Source organism: Poeciliopsis prolifica, unplaced genomic scaffold, assembly GCF_027474105.1.
Source record: "Poeciliopsis prolifica strain line A6 unplaced genomic scaffold, Auburn_PproV2 SCAFFOLD040, whole genome shotgun sequence".
Lineage (NCBI taxonomy): Eukaryota > Metazoa > Chordata > Actinopteri > Cyprinodontiformes > Poeciliidae > Poeciliopsis > Poeciliopsis prolifica.
Genome location: NW_026562415.1, coordinates 3899375 through 3915849, shown reverse-complemented (window position 1 = coordinate 3915849; position 16475 = coordinate 3899375). Strand labels below are relative to the sequence as shown.

Here is a 16475-nt window from a genome sequence, read left to right as displayed (position 1 = left end):
GGTGCCTATCCAACAGCTTTGTGTGCTATCAGTGCAAAGTACACAGTCTTTAAATGTAATGTAACTTGTTATGACACAGCAGCAGAAATAAAGCCTGTCCTGTTTCACATAGGATTCAGTTTGGTACTTTAATTAGACGGAGCTGTGCACAGTGGGTCCTCTGTCATGCTAGTTTAAAATGAAGAGTGGAAAAAAGAAATGATTGACAACTTGCCCACTTTCACATTGCAGCAAACCTTTCAGATACAACTTTAAAGAGGAGAGTGGTACCACTGTATATTATAAAATCTGCATTGTTTTAGCTTTATGTCATGTTTGTCATTCCCTCATTGCAAAATGTAGCTAGAGTGATGCGTTGATTCTTTGATCCATGTTTTAGGAGCCCTTGAATCTCTTGTGGTATGCCTCTCACAAAAAGGTAACTTGATTGTGCTGTAAAATGGCACCATGTACCTGGAAAATATGCTATATAAAATATGGGCAACATAATCAATCACCCTCAGTTTAATTCAACTTTGGGCAGGAACCCATTCAGGTTTAAAACAAAATACGATCTTGAACTAACAAGCTGCAGTATTAGAAATACATTTACTACATTATTGATAAGAGGTATGCAGTTTTTCAACCCAAACACATGCATGTGCATGGATTAGATGGAGGGGAAAAAAATCCGTGTTTTTTTTTTTTTTTTTTTTTTTTTTTTTTTTGTGTAGAAGGTAATGAGGCACTTGTGACCAGTTAGCCTGGGCCCAATTAGCTGCACTGACACAATGTGGTAGACGGTCTTGTGTCAGTTTTTTTTTTTTTTTTTTTTTTATGTTGACCGTGTTCAACTTGTTTGAAATGTGTGCGGAATATGTGTGTGAAAAAAGTGTTACTGGAGGTTTTAACAAGCTCTCGATAAAAAAGAGACTAAAGAAAACCCACATTTTTCAAGTGCAAAGATTTTAGAAAAATCATACACATTTCTTGCCTTCCTTTGTCACTTTTGCAGCAGAAATGTGTTCCTAAAGAAGACACCTTTCTGAACTAAACCAAGTAAGGGCTTGAAAAGCTGTAATTGCTGTAACTTCCGTCTCGGTATCTTTTGGAACAGCCACAAACCGATGGTTTTGATATTGCCCTCCAACATAGACTGTTGGTGTAAAAAAAACAATGTTTTTACACGAAGTGGTAGAAAAATGCACTTGTTTGAAATGGAGATGCTGTGTAGAAAAGTTTAAAAAGTTCCTTAAACTTTCTTTTTACCTCTAGTATTCTAACAACATAAAATATAGGAGGTAATGCTTTTCTGTGTTGAATTACTGTAATAATTAGTTCTAGTTAGAGTAATAACACTGTTTTGTCATAAAAGATCAACTGAAATTGTAATAAAAATGCTGAATTAGATATTTTTCAGTTAACAATGTTGGATTTTTCTACAAAACACGATGCTCGCACCTTCATTTTCCTCTTCACAGTTACCACATGCTTGGTCAGGATAAAACATTCCTCTCTGACATTATTGTCCAGTGGAAGCAGACGTTTGTTTCAAAGCTATTTTTTTGAACGTATGAAAGGTTTTTTTGCCCTTAACAATCAAATTGTCATAATAAATGTTACATTGGAAGGCAACATCAATTCATTACAGAATATCCGTGTTAAATGAATTCCTAGAATTTTGGAGATTTATTCGTTATTAGTTGTTTGTTAGTTGTTTACTAATAAAGAACTAATTCACTCAAATTCAGTTTACACCACCAGTTAGCAAAAGGTTAAGGACATCCAGCTAAATGCGTTGGCATTCAGTTTGATGAAATCCCTCCTTTTGCAGAGGCCAAATAATAGAAGTATTGTACACAGTAAAGAAAAGCTAGTTTTTTTCAAGAAGTGGCCTGTAGCAGAATGATTAATGAAAATTTAGAAGACGAAGTAGAAACACAAAAGGCTAAGGTTGTGGTTTATGAGTAGATATTAACTGCTGTAAAAAGCAAGTTGTTTTTTTCAGAGTGAGGATTCCTGCCAGAGCAAGAAGCATTAAACCTGACCTGGTGAAATTAGCTTAACAAAACAAAGTTCAATATTCATCTTGCACACAGTATCAATCATTTCTTTACTATAATTAACCACTATAATTGGCAGCGTTCTCTTGTCGCACCAGATCAGAAGGCAAGCAGATTCTGATGTTGGGCTTTTAAACGGGTCAGCTCTATCTCTGTTGTGGTCCATTTCAGAATCTCTGAATTGTCTCTGAAATTAGCTGAGATCCCCCAGGCAATTTGAAAAGGCAAACTTGCTTCCAAAATATTTGTTTTAACCATGCCACTTGCCAAGGACACCCTTGCTTGTCTGCAATCAGCTTGCTAAATAATGCGACGCTTAAAAGGGCAAAACAGCAATGGCAAGAAGAGTGGTCTGATGAAGCAAAAAACATGGAGAACACGCATAAAAAAGAATGAAAAGGGAAAAGAGTCAATGTAATTCTCCTACATCAACTCTTTAATTAAGGCTACACTTTAGCATAGCTGTAAAATACTTAATGGGCAAAGCGACGCCAGTATCAAGCAGCAGCATGCCATAATTGATTGTTAAAACCACATGTTGTGATAAAGGGAATCTGAAGTCGTGTCGATCTTGAACTGTATTGCCCTCCACATCAGTCGCTCGAGAAGATTTTCGAGTCACAAACAAGACCCCATGGCAACATGCGACACAGGACTTTGTTCCTCAACTCAGTCGCTGAGCTTCTGTTCGCTCTTTCATCTGTCTCTCTTCCTGAAGGCCAATGTCTCAGTAATGTGGAGTTTTTTTTGTCTCTAGTTTTGCTCAATTGTCTTATTTACACCTAATAATGTTTCATTTTTTGCGTTTTATTTTTGCGCCACATCTTCATTATTTTTTCCCCGTTTCTCTCCACTACATTTCTTTCTCTATTGGCTCTTGTTGTTTGCCAGAGCTCTTTGATTTCCACACCCTTTTTTTTCGCTTCTGGGTACAAAAACAGTCGCTGTAATACCAGTTGTGGCCTTACGACAAAAAGCGTTTCAATTCTTGGTTTATCAGACATGAAAAGCTAGTATTTCCCCATGCACACTTTTCAGTCATTTATAAACCTTACCTAAAAGTATTGTATTTTTCACAAGTATTACGAATTAATTAATGGCTGGCATAATTGATAATATTCAGGGAAACAGGAAATATCTTTCTTTTCTTTAGTTCATTGAAATATAGTTTCATTGAGCTTAGAAGTGAAGCCAAAATGTGTAAAGTGAGAATATAATGGGGTTTTTCTTTCTTCTTTCCTTTTACTTTTAGTTTGAGCATCACCGCACTTCTAACCTAAATTGACTGAAACACATTTTCACACGTCAACCACAGGCTGACATTAAATATGCTTCTGGGATTTTAAACACAAATGTAAATACAAAATAGGACAATTATGAAAATGTAGAAAAAACAATGCATTGTTTTTTTGATTTCTTTTACCAATAAAATCACTTAGATTTCCCTAATACCCCAACGTATATTATCCTCTAACCAGTTTTCTTCAGAAATCACATAATTAGTAAGTAAAGTGGGTTCGCAGTTTAATTTCAGTATAATAGCTGTTCTCACAGGATTGATAAAAACCTTCAGTGAATACAAAATATGTTTGGGTTGAATAATTTAATACCAATAAGCGCTTTATGTTTTATATCTTGAAGTCTTCTGTAATGAGTAGGCATGTAGATTTTTGGTCTTTTTCATTGTAGACTACATTTAGTTTTATCATATCCGTTTTGCTTTCTTGTCCGTTTTCTTTCTGTTGTTACTGTTTCTTAGTCCACTGCTCATTTTCTTTTTGTTGAATCATTCTTGAGGCGGGTTCTGTTCTGGTTCTTGCATTCCGTCAATTGTATCAGCCTCAGCTGTTTCCATTCACTCAGTTGTCTCACCTTGTCATTTCCCAGTAATCACACGTTATCTTATTCATTTCTAATACCTCACGGATGAAAAAGAACAACGCATGCTCGATTCAAAATCATGCAGGAGAGTTTTATGAGAATTGATTAAGTGTGGGATTTTGTGTACTGCATGTAAAGCTGTGCGGTATTGCTCAGCAGATGTTCACAGAGGAATACTTTTGACACGTGTGGAAGTTGTTGCAGGTCGTGTTGATTGCATCAGCCCACGGAATTTGAAGGGTCTGCATAAAATTAAAATTTGCTTTGTCTGCATTCATCTCATTCTTTATTAGTGCAACGCGTTTCCAAGTGTCGTTTTGAGCACACATCACGTCAGGCTAATTATTTACATTAGAGGTAACGCCACAGCCGTTATACAAGTCGGCTGAAAGATGGCTCCCGTCGCACCTATTAGCGTGCGGTCGAACTATTAAACCGCCTGTCACCATCAGCTGTGCGTCCCACGAATTACAGTCTTCCACAGACACTGATTAATGGGGACTTTTACTGTACGTTGTCGGATGGCGGCGGGAACTGGAGCAGTGAATAATGCCTTAAGCTCCTGGACCCGGCTGTGCTCGCTGTCACGTAGCGGCCATCGAAGTGGCTTCGTCCTCATTAAAGCCAAACTCGGGTTTGTTTTAACCAGGAAGGTTAAAATAAACTTGAGGCCTGATAAGAGAAATTCAATTTTACCCTTTTGTAAAATTGTGAATAACAAAAATGTTTTCCTATTTGTGGCTTCTTTTTGACGTTCTCCCTGTCCAACCTGGCAACTTAGTTGAACAACCATGTCTTTTTTTTTAGATTAGTCCTTCCAGATAGAAAAAAACCTTTTTAAAGTTCAAGGTGACTGTAAACATAAATCTTCTAGACATTTAAACAGATTGAAGCTCAGCTGGACAACACAATATTGTACCTTTTATGATTCTTTAGGGAGCTTTTTTTTTCTTCTTCGCAGTGTTGTTCAACTTTTTTCTGTTATTCTGTTTCTCTCTCTTGTCCCTTGAATCTCTGCTTTTATTTCGTGAGCTGTGAGTCATCCACCTCACCGGCTGTGAAAATAAGTTGTTCTTTCTCCATCTGTTCATTTCTAATACAGCAGTACACTTATACGAGCATCACCACCAGAGCAGGCCGCTGATGAAGTTTGCTGCGCAAACAAAAACAACAATCCTGGAAAAAAAGAAGTGAATGAGAGTTTACTAAGTTCATTTTTACTTTATCTGTAAAAAAGACCAATCGGAATGATCCTTTGACCTCTACCTTTTGAATTCCTGTTTGTTTGACTTTAAATTAGTCTTTTTAAATGCATTACTTCTTGGGTTTGCTTGCACTCACTCGCCTCCAGTGAAAGCGCCACAGTTGCTAGTGCAGCGGTGCACTATTTTTTCCTCCACTTCTTGTCTTACTGTGCTTATCAACTGAATTTTTCAGTGAAAAAGTGCCATTTGACAGCATTGTGCATTTTTGTCTGTCTTTCTCTCTCTTGATCAATGTCTCTTGTAACCTTCTTCTCCTGTTCTTTGCACTTACAACATCCCGAAACAACAATTTTTGTGTCGCTTCCTCCCTCCCTGCCATCGCTCGATTGCTTTTCTCTTCTGGCGAGCTTCCTTTTTTTTTTTTTTTTTCCACTCTTGTCCTTTACTCCTCCACCTCCATATTATATACACTGATAAGCCCCGTGTCTTGAGAGCTTGTCAGCCGTGTCAGGATTGTGGGTGAAGCCCGTCATTACATCTGTCCTCCTCCAAACTACTCTCTAAAACCTACCGAGGACCAGTGGGTAGTGTTCAGTCCCCTGCAGTGTGTGCTGTCTGAGGATTTCTGTTTTTTGGGGCTTTTTTTTTTTTGTTGTGCTTTTGTTCAATATTAGTTTGGAGAATAGATTCGAACTGACAAAACAAAGATTTATTGAAACATAATTTTACAAACACCTTGGCAACAGTGTCTGCAATCTAGATTACTTTAGTGGACAGTAGCTGACAATGTGACTGTCAACTCTCAAGTGAATAAATAAGAAAACATACTTTGGAGGGAACTGCTGTTCTTCAAGAAGAAGGCTCTGAAGGATGAAGTTTTTGTGTTGCTGTCTGGTCCCACGATAGTCAAACTTTATCCAAGCTCTTATAATTTTGTTGCCCAATGTGTCTCTCAGTTCACTTGCAGCGTGCAGAGACGCAACAGTGAAGACATCAACGTACATACATACTTTAACGGTGATTCAATGGTGGCCTCTGATTTTTGGTCCCTTGGCCATTCCATCCCATATCAACTTTTGCGAAAGTTGGATCTCAGCGTAGTTATGGATCCGGTGGGATACATTGGAAGACATTGCTATAGAATTAGCTTGGCTGGTGAATATCCTGTCTGGTCTTAAAACTTGCCTCGCGTGACATATATTATTCACATTGGACCAAGAAATCCGTTTCTTCTAGAAAATATTTGGCTTAGTTATGCTAGGCAACTTAACAATAATTAGTTCTAGTCAGAAGAAACATGGTTAAGATTAAGATCTTAAATAATGTCAGGCATAAAAATAATGTACTGCAACTTATTGTACTCTGTCTTAATCTGCATCACATTGAAACAGTGATTTATTTTGTGTCACTGGTATATTCTGGCAGATTTTTTTCAGTGTTCACATCTTCTCTCTCTCTATGTATGCGTCTCTTGTTCTAGATGTATATCCAAACTACCACCCTGACAATCTCCCTCAGCCTCTCTGCCTCCGTATCTCTGGGGATGCTCTACATGCCCAAAGTCTACATCATCCTCTTCCACCCGGAGCAGAACGTGCCCAAAAGGAAACGTAGTTTCAAGGTAAGCTGCTTTTAAAATGTACCACCCTGAACTTATGTTAACATAGAATTGGTGTATCTGTAAATGATACACACAGACAATCAAAGAGAAAAGCAAAACAAATTGAGAACTAATGGCCTGGAATGTGAATCTTGCTTGCATTCACTTGTTTGGCTGAAGAAAACACACATCAGGTGTTTCTTGGTGTTGTACGGACAGAGAAGACAGAGCTTCTGAAACGATATGAGGCTGCCTGGGATGATGGATTAGCTTCACTTTTCAAGCAGGTGTCAGGATTGCATTTGTTGGTGCACAGAAGCGCAGACTGGGGATTTAGTCCAGTCGGTCACAGAGACGGACACAAGGCAGAAGAAAGGGAAATTACCAAATTGGTGCATGAAATCCTGTGCTTCACATAGTGTACAAGTATTCATATACCTTTTGCCACAAACATCTATGCATCGTTTATAATTTAATAAATCAGGACAATGTAGCATATAACTGAAGCAAAATGAAGCATTTGTATTCTGCAAGTATGTGATTTTCAATTGGATTAAACCATCCAGTCATAGAGCCGATTGCATAGTTAAAGAACCAGAAGTTATCTGTAGGCAATTCATTGAAATAATTTAAGCAACTTTATTTTTTTATTTTCATTTTTTCTACAGGCAATCGTCACAGCAGCCACCATGTCAGGAAAGCTGACCCAGAAGGGAGGAGACAGGCCAAACGGAGAAGTTAAGACCGAACTGTGTGAGAGCATGGAGACCAACAGTGAGTAAGAGAACACCAAATTTTTATAATTACACATTTAAACAACTTCACTGATCAGAATAGAAACATTCATCATTGTCACTTCACATTTAACACAGAGCAGTGTTTTCTAGTCATTTGCTTCTGATGTTTCTCCAATCCAAATGAATTTTGTCTAGAAAACTGGGCATTTGACACTGTGCCACAACATTTTGCCTTATTATATATAAAAGGATAAAGTACAAATGAACTTATTTCCAAGGTTTGCTATAGAGGTCCTAAAAGCATCCAGTCATACCAACAGATTTTCTTCCAGTATTTCCATATAACAGCTTCCCTGCACCTACAGCTACAGGTGGATGACCCTGATCTGTAACAAATTTTATTTAGTAACAAAGCAAATTCTGAATGTATAACAGTGTATTGGTTAGGCACCTGTGGTGCTGCACAGACTTTGACATTTAACAGAGAATGCTTGAGGGGACTAGAGACGCTGCACAACTCGGGTGATGCGCAGACATGATGACTTTGCTAATGATCTTTATTTTTAATACTTTAGTTTAATGTTTCTCCTTCTCTTGCAGCTTCGTCAACTAAGACAACATACGTCAGCTACAGTAATCACGCCATCTGACGGGACTTTGGAGGGAGAGGTCAGGTCTTCTAAGGAGCTGAGTAAAAGAGGAGGAAGTGTGGATCACAACTGATTTTGCCGGGGGACAAAACGGCGAATGCACAGCGCGCCCAACGGAAATCAAGCATGAGACATTTTGTATTCGTTACCCATCAAAACCACAGAGGTGGGACCACTCAAACAGCCAGTCAGTGTGCCTGCTTTGCTGCTACTCTCAGCTCATTGGTCCTGCCATGAACTTACCTGTTTAAAGAAAAAAATAGAAATCCATAAAGTGACATACCACAAGACAATAGACAGCAAAAAACACAAAAAGGCTAAAAAAAATATAAAAATGAATATCTTTAAAAAAGGTCTGAAGATGTGTAGAAATTATATATAAAAGGGCAAAGGTGGAGCTGAAAAACAGATTTAACAAATTACATTTTAAAAGATATTTAAAAAGAGAAACGTATGAGAAAATCTATGAGACTCAAAAGTGTTTGTTGTTGTTCTCTACTTGTAAGTATTTTTGTGGTTGTGGCAACTTTTACCATTCTCGTCTCACCGTTGTCTTTGGATCGCCCTTGCATAATGAGATGAGTGTGTTTCCTCCTTCTGTCTTTGGCGATCCGGGTTGTAGCCTTGGGTTGCGAACCTGTAAAATGCCATGGTTGAAGCATGCCTGTTTTTATACAAAAAGGAGATTTATTTATAATAAAGGAATGTTTTGCAAATGTGTAGATCTGTTGTCATGTTTTTGACAAGCACTGGATGATTAGTATAACAAACTTAGAAAAAATAACTTTGCCTCAAGCAAAGACAAATATTTCCTAAGAAAAAAATGTTTTATTGTGCTGGTAGTTTGTTAAATATGCATCAGTTGATTTAGTGCCTCCAAGTAATGCATACATTGACAAGTAGGCTATTATCATAAAACTAGAAAATTCCTGAAGAAATTTAACCGGGGCCTGCCAAAGTGTGCCCGTCGGTTTGGACCCAGCGTTCTGATGCTAAACATTAGCATCCATGCTAAAGAAAGCTGCAATGTCATCAATAGCACGTGGATAGTCACAAGCATGAATTATTGAACATGGGTAAAGGAAACGGCTAATACCTCATTTAAGGTAAAAGGCTAATGCTAATGCACTGTCTTGCATTAACCTGAGACGAAAAGATAAAGCAAACTAATATCATTGCAGCGCCTGCGGCGCTGTATTAGCCACAGACGAATCTTAAGACTTTTATTTTGAAATTTTCAGTGAGCTTCATTTTAAATGGCCATGTGTAACGATTTTTTGGTAAAATCAGACATAAAATGGTCAAAAGAGCACTTAATTGATGGGAAAATTGTCACGGCTTTTATTTTGAAAAATTTTTAAAGCTTAATTTAAAATTTTAACACTAATTCCATGTGTAACAATGGTTGGTTAAAAAGAGTTATAGAAGGCCCAAAACACAAGCAGTTCTAAAGTCCAGCCTTTTCCTTCGAGTTCTGCAATAGTTAGAACTACAGTGATGCGTTTTTGTAGTCCTAATCAGCTGGCCCTGCTGTGTTCCATTGCTATTGTAATGGATCCTCTGCAGGCTGTGAGTCAGACAGGGGGAGACAGAATTCTATCAGTTTGTGGCAGCCATTTTCACTAAAATAGGCATGAGCCAGAAAGAGTCTTAAGGCTTTTATTTTGAAATTTTCAGTAAGCTTCATTTTAACTGTCCAAAATAATCCAAAGTGTAACAGTGGTTTTGTTAAAAAAGTCACATAATTCCCAAGACAGCATTTACGTGATATAAAAAATATTTTATTTTTATTTTGAAATTTTTATTAAGCTTAATTTAAAATTGCCACACTAATCCTGTGTGTAACTTAAAATCAGTTATAAAAAGTCCAAACACAATGTAATTCTAAATCCCAGCTCATTTATCCTCAGTAGTTCCGCCATGTTGTAGTTCTGCCAATTTGCTCAGACCTCCTCTGTAGGCACAGAGTGTTCCGCCATGTTGTAGTTCTAACCTGCAGTCATTGTTGTTGTAAGGAGGTCAACTGTCATGTCAGTGTGACACACAAGGAGAGACTTAATTCTAATTGCTTGTTAGTTTTTCTGAAAGGCCTGAGAGAAATATTCAGCTTTTATTTTGAAATTTTCATTAAGCTTAATGCTAAATTGACATACTAATCCCATGTGTAACAATGGTTGGTTAAAATCAGTTATAAAATCCCCAAAATACAAGTAGTTCTAAAGGCCAGCTCCTTCTTCAGAGCTCTGCCATAGTAAAAACTACAGTGATGCGTTTTTGTAGTTCTAATTAGCTGATCGGCCCTGCTGTGCTTCGTTGCTATGGTAATGGAACCTCAGAAATCTGTCTCACACACATGACAGTTGCAATCAGTTTTAACTGAAAAAAGCGGTCCGAACAACTCCTTCCCGTTCGGAAACCGTGATACGTATCGGAAAACCGTTTCATCTCCGATAGTCCCGCGATTCATATCTGTAATATTACTCACAGTAATAACAGCGACGAGATAAAAATGGTGTGCGCTGAGGTCTGACATTTTTCAGAAATACATGGAAGTGATCCTGGCTGAGCGAGTGAAAATCCTGTCGCATCACTTTGCTCTGAAGCCCCTAGACAGAAAACCATAAGCCGTAGGAAAATTTTGAAAAACATTTTACCGGAGCAGGCATGCATATCTATGTCATGACCGAGTTTCATACCGATAGGGCGATATTTGTGGTCGTGACGGCGATTTCAAAATTTATTTGGGGTCAGAATGGCACTGCTTCCCACACTCTAACGAAACGTTGATTACACTCTAGTTTGGGCAGTTTCTAACTGACAAGAATTTTTGATGGTTTTTCGCGTTTTACTTTTTTATCGTAACTCCGAATCCCACCAAAAGTAATAGCTCCAATGCCGAGCCGCACGATTTGATACCACTTTTGTGGGTGGGCCCGCAGCGGTACGAGCCGCATTAACGGTCACGGATGAAGAAGTTATAATAATAATAAAGAGGCGTTCTATTAGGTGAAGAACAATAGGTGCCTGACTTGCTTCGCAAGTCAGTCACTGCTCTCCTTATGCATTGCTAGGCAGGCCCCAACTAGTACCTCTTCCTCTTACCTTGGCTTTGGGGGCTTTCCTCAACCACCGTAAAAACAAGTTCCAGTGTGGCTTTGGGGTCACAAAATCGTTAAATTAAAATGGCTAAAGGTGCACAGGCTGCCTGGAACTATGTTTTAGGAATTGGATTCAAAGACTCATTTACAACTGTGATTTCTGGGGCAGACGGGAAGGAAAAAAATGAGAACTACCAAGGAGCCAGGACTGGCCAAGCCATGCCTACATACTGTAGCACAAATGTCTTTCCTGTGTGGTGTATTGGATATTCTGAGAGGCTAGAATGGTGTCTAACAGAGCTTCAGGTGATGCATGAGAACATGTGACGTGAAAATTTAAGTAAGTGGTACAGTAAGACCTAATATATCATGTATGGATTGAAATAAATGTCATTTCCTTTTGTACAACTTGATCAGATTTTTCATTAAAAAACTGGATCTGGGGTGTTTCTAATAACTAATAAACGGCAAATGACACTGAATCGAGCTGCAAAACACTATACTGTTTTAAAAGTTGAACAGATCTTTTTCTGTATTTACAATAAACAAATAGATTTTGCATTTAGGATGCTGGTTTTATCTGAATCAAAAGGCCCTCAATTTATAGTCACAAGTCAATGTCATTAAATTCAAAAAGCAATGCTCATAATGCAGAAATCATATTTCTGATTGTTAATTTAGATGATTATGTATTACAAATGATAAAAACGTAATGTTCAATTATTGCAATATTTGCCGCTTATGCCCTAATTAAAGTAGGTCAGTGTAGCAATATGTGAAGTACTGATTCCATCCAAATCTCCACCAAAACTCTTGAATGGTTTTTGGTTGGCAATCCTCTTGTCAATCATTTCCAGTTGTTGGGTTTCCTTATCCTACAACATTTTGGAGGATAAGGAGTCAAGTCTGAGGTTTTATTCATGATTCTGAATGTTACATTTTGGCTGTACTTAACTAATTTACTGATTTCTTTACTGCTTCAAGATTTCATAATAAAAGAATTAAAATTTGCATAGTAAAATATAGTTTCAAGAAAATGTAATTCTTTTAATTACCTGCAATTATTTTCATTCTTTTAATTACATGCAATTATTTTAATTCTTTTAATTACATGCAATTATTTTAATTCTTTTCATTACATGTAATTATTTTAATTCTTTTAATTACATGTAATTAAAATCGTTCTTTTAATTACATGTAATCAAAATCGTGCTTTTAATTACATGTAATTAAAATCGTTCTTTTAATTACATGTAATTAAAATCGTTCTTTTAATTACATGTAATTAAAATCATTCTTTTAATTACATGTAATTAAAATCGTTCTTTTAATTACATGTAATTAAAATCGTGCTTTTAATTACATGTAATTAAAATGTAAATAAAATCGTTCTTTTAATTACATGTAATTAAAATCGTTCTTTTAATTACATGTAATTAAAATCGTTTTTTTAATTACATGTAATTAAAATCGTGCTTTTAATTACATGTAATTAAAATCGTGCTTTTAATTACATGTAATTAAAATCGTGCTTTTAATTACATGTAATTAAAATTGTTCTTTTAATTACATTTTAATTACATGTAATAAAAATAGTTCTTTTAATTACATGTAATTAAAATCGTTCTTTTAATTACATGTAATTAAAATCGTTCTTTTAATTACATGTAATTAAAATTGTGCTTTTAATTACATGTAATTAAAATCGTTCTTTTAATTACATGTAATTAAAAACGTTCTTTTAATTACATGTAATTAAAATGTAATTAAAATTGTTCATTTAATTACATGTAATTAAAATCGTGCTTTTAATTACATGTAATTAAAATCGTACTTTTAATTACATGTAATTAAAATCGTGCTTTTAATTACATGTAATTAAAATCGTGCTTTTAATTACATGTAATTAAAATCGTTCTTTTAATTACATGTAATTAAAATCGTTTTTTTAATTACATGTAATTAAAATCATTCTTTTAATTACATGTAATTAAAATCGTTCTTTTAATTACATTTTAATTACATGTAATGAAAATCGTTCTTTTAATTACATGTATTTAAAATGTAATTAAAATCGTTCTTTTAATTACATGTAATTAAAATCGTGCTTTTAATTACATGTAATTAAAATCGTGCTTTTAATTACATGTAATTAAAATCGTGTTTTTTATTACACGTAATTAAAATCGTTCTTTTAATTACACGTAATTAAAATCGTGCTTTTAATTACATGTAATTAAAATCGTGCTTTTAATTACACGTAATTAAAATCGTGCTTTTAATTACATGTAATTAAAATCGTGCTTTTAATTACACGTAATTAAAATCGTGCTTTTAATTACATGTAATTAAAATCGTTCTTTTAATTACACGTAATTAAAATCGTTCTTTTAATTACATGTAATTAAAATCGTTCTTTTAACTACATGTAATTAAAGTCGTTCTTTTAATTACATGTAATTAAATCGTGCATTAATTTCATGTAATTAAAATAGTGCTTTTAATTACATGTAATTAAAATCGTGCTTTTAATTACATGTAATTAAAATGTAATTAAAATCGTTCTTTTAATTACATGTAATTAAAATCGTTCTTTTAATTACATGTAATTAAAATCGTTCTTTTAATTACATGTAATTAAAATCGTTCTTTTAACTACATGTAATTAAAGTCGTTCTTTTAATTACATGTAATTAAAATCGTGCATTAATTTTATGTAATTAAAATCGTGCTTTTAATTACATGTAATTAAAATGTAATTAAAATCGTTCTTTTAATTACATGTAATTAAAATCGTTCTTTTAATTACATGTAATTAAAATCGTTCTTTTAACTACATGTAATTAAAGTCGTTCTTTTAATTACATGTAATTAAAATCGTGCATTAATTTCATGTAATTAAAATCGTGCTTTTAATTACATGTAATTAAAATCGTGCTTTTAATTACATGTAATTAAAATGTAATTAAAATCGTTCTTTTAATTACATGTAATTAAAATCGTTCTTTTAATTACATGTAATTAAAATCGTTCTTTTAACTACATGTAATTAAAGTCGTTCTTTTAATTACATGTAATTAAAATCGTGCATTAATTTCATGTAATTAAAATCGTGCTTTTAATTACATGTAATTAAAATCGTGCTTTTAATTACATGTAATTAAAATGTAATTAAAATCGTTCTTTTAATTACATGTAATTAAAATCGTTCTTTTAATTACATGTAATTAAAATCGTTCTTTTAATTACATGAAATTCCTTTTTTTCTTTTAATTGCATGTAATTATTTTTTATTTTTTTAATTGCATGTAATTTCAATATGCTTCTCAAACAGAAGGGTCAAAGAGGAACAGACTGCAATAGATTGCATCAGAGTGACTTACCAAATTTTTAGTAAAAAAAACCCCAAATAGAATATTTTTTCATTTACAAAATACCTTGATTTAACCAGGAACATGTACATTCAGAAGAAGCCATTATTGCAGGAGAGAAGCTAAAAATGCTGCAACACAAGTACAATAAAGTTATTATATGAAGCATTTTACTGAAACGGCTATTGTTACAGATCCTCTATATGATGAAAAAAGAAACAGTACACATTGGAGACAATGTATTATTGCAGAGTTTAATGATGTCAACCTAAAAATGTTTTAAAAGATAGAATAAAGTCACCTTTAAAATATTATGACACTAATCTATGAATCTCCACAGAATTATATAATTAGAAGAAATTATCCGTTTTTCCACAGAATTGTTGTTTCACAGAGGCAGTTAATACCAAATACATGTAGTTGATTGTGAACAGGAACTTATCTATGTTCCGACCAGCAAACTCAAGGACAAAGGCATATATAAAAAATAACTATTTAATTTTTCAAAAGAGCTTAACAAAAGATGTTTTTACAACAAATCTCAAAAAGAAATTTAAGAAAAATGGGCCCAAAAACAATCAACTCAACCAACTCAACAAACAAAAACTAACTGATTCTTCTCAATGAACGCACAGGGGAATTTATATACAAAGGCTAGCCTACACACACACACAAGGAGGGGCGGGGGAGAAAATAAAAACAATCAATACATAAACATAAATAACAATTCAAATCACAACCTAACACCGTAAATATTATAACAATAGAGTGAGAGGAGGAGTCTTCCACATCAAATTCCCTGCTTCCCGCAGCCTGATGGTTCGTTCCAATTACTGGTTTGAGACAATCAAGTCCTCCCAGCCAGTCCTTCAACTTAACCAAAAACAAAATAGTTAATATTCTAAATAAACCAAGCATTTACTAAAATGTGTGCACCCAATGTAGTAAACAACTTAATACCAAAAACCACCACCAAAGAAAAAGTGATATTACCAATATAAATATTATCAATATACTAGAAAATTCCTGAAGAAATTTAACCGGGGCCTGCCAAAGTGTGCCCGTCGATTTGGACCCAGCGTTCTGATGCTAAACATTAGCATCCATGCTAAAGAAAGCATGACTTACTGCCTTCAGTATACTAAACATGGGTAATAAGTAAATGAAATAGCTAATACCTCATTTAAACTAAAAGGCTAATGCTCTGCCTTGCTCCGCAAGGCAGAGCATTAGCAATTTGAATTTACCTGAGTGAAAAAGATTATGCAGGATAATCTTCTTGCACTGCCTATGGCAGTGCACTAGTGGGGAACAATAAAATGCTAATGTTTGTGATGTTAATGCTCTGCCTTGCTGCACAAGGGAAAAAGATCATGCAAGCACCTGTGGCGCTGCATTAGCCACAAACAAATCTTAAGGCTTTTATTTTGAAGTTTTCATTGAGCTTGAGATTGGCAATTTTAAATTGCCAATCTAATCCCATGTGTAAGAGTGATTGGATTAAATAACACATATAATGGTCAAAAGAGCACTTACTTGATGGAAAAATTGTCAAGGCTTTTATTTTGAAAATTTTTAAAAGCTTAATTTAAAATTGCCACAGTAATTCCATGTGTAACAATAGTTGGTTAAAATGAGTTAGGCCCAAAACACAGGCAGTTCTAAAGTCCAGCTTTTTCCTCTGAGTTCTGCCATAGTTAGAACTACAGTGATGCGTTTTTGTAGTCCTAAATCAGCTGGCCCTGCTGTGTTCCGTTGCTATGGTAATGGATCCTCTGCAGGCTGTGAGTCAGAGAGGGGGAGACATAATTCTATCAGTTTGAGGCAGCCATTTTCACTAAAATAGGCATGAGCCAGAAAGGAATCTTAAGGCTTTTATTTTGAAATTTTC

The 16475-nt window shown here is 34.9% G+C and overlaps 1 protein-coding gene across 4 annotated transcripts in view; it reads left to right on the top strand.

Annotated features, from left to right (window-relative positions):
• grm8a (glutamate receptor, metabotropic 8a) overlaps positions 1 to 8831 on the top strand; it is a 224189-nt gene extending 215358 nt beyond the window's left edge. For 3 of the 4 annotated variants that reach the window (XM_055054646.1, XM_055054645.1, XM_055054647.1), the window contains 3 exons: positions 6609 to 6749; positions 7397 to 7502; positions 8066 to 8831. In XM_055054646.1, the coding sequence (XP_054910621.1) occupies positions 6609 to 6749; positions 7397 to 7502; positions 8066 to 8115 (297 nt within the window). In that variant the 3' untranslated portion in view covers positions 8116 to 8831. Of the gene's footprint in view, positions 1 to 6608; positions 6750 to 7396; positions 7507 to 8065 lie in introns of all 4 variants that reach the window. The other variant, XM_055054648.1, reaches the window with a different exon arrangement.
• The last annotated feature ends 7644 nt before the right edge of the window (positions 8832 to 16475 follow it).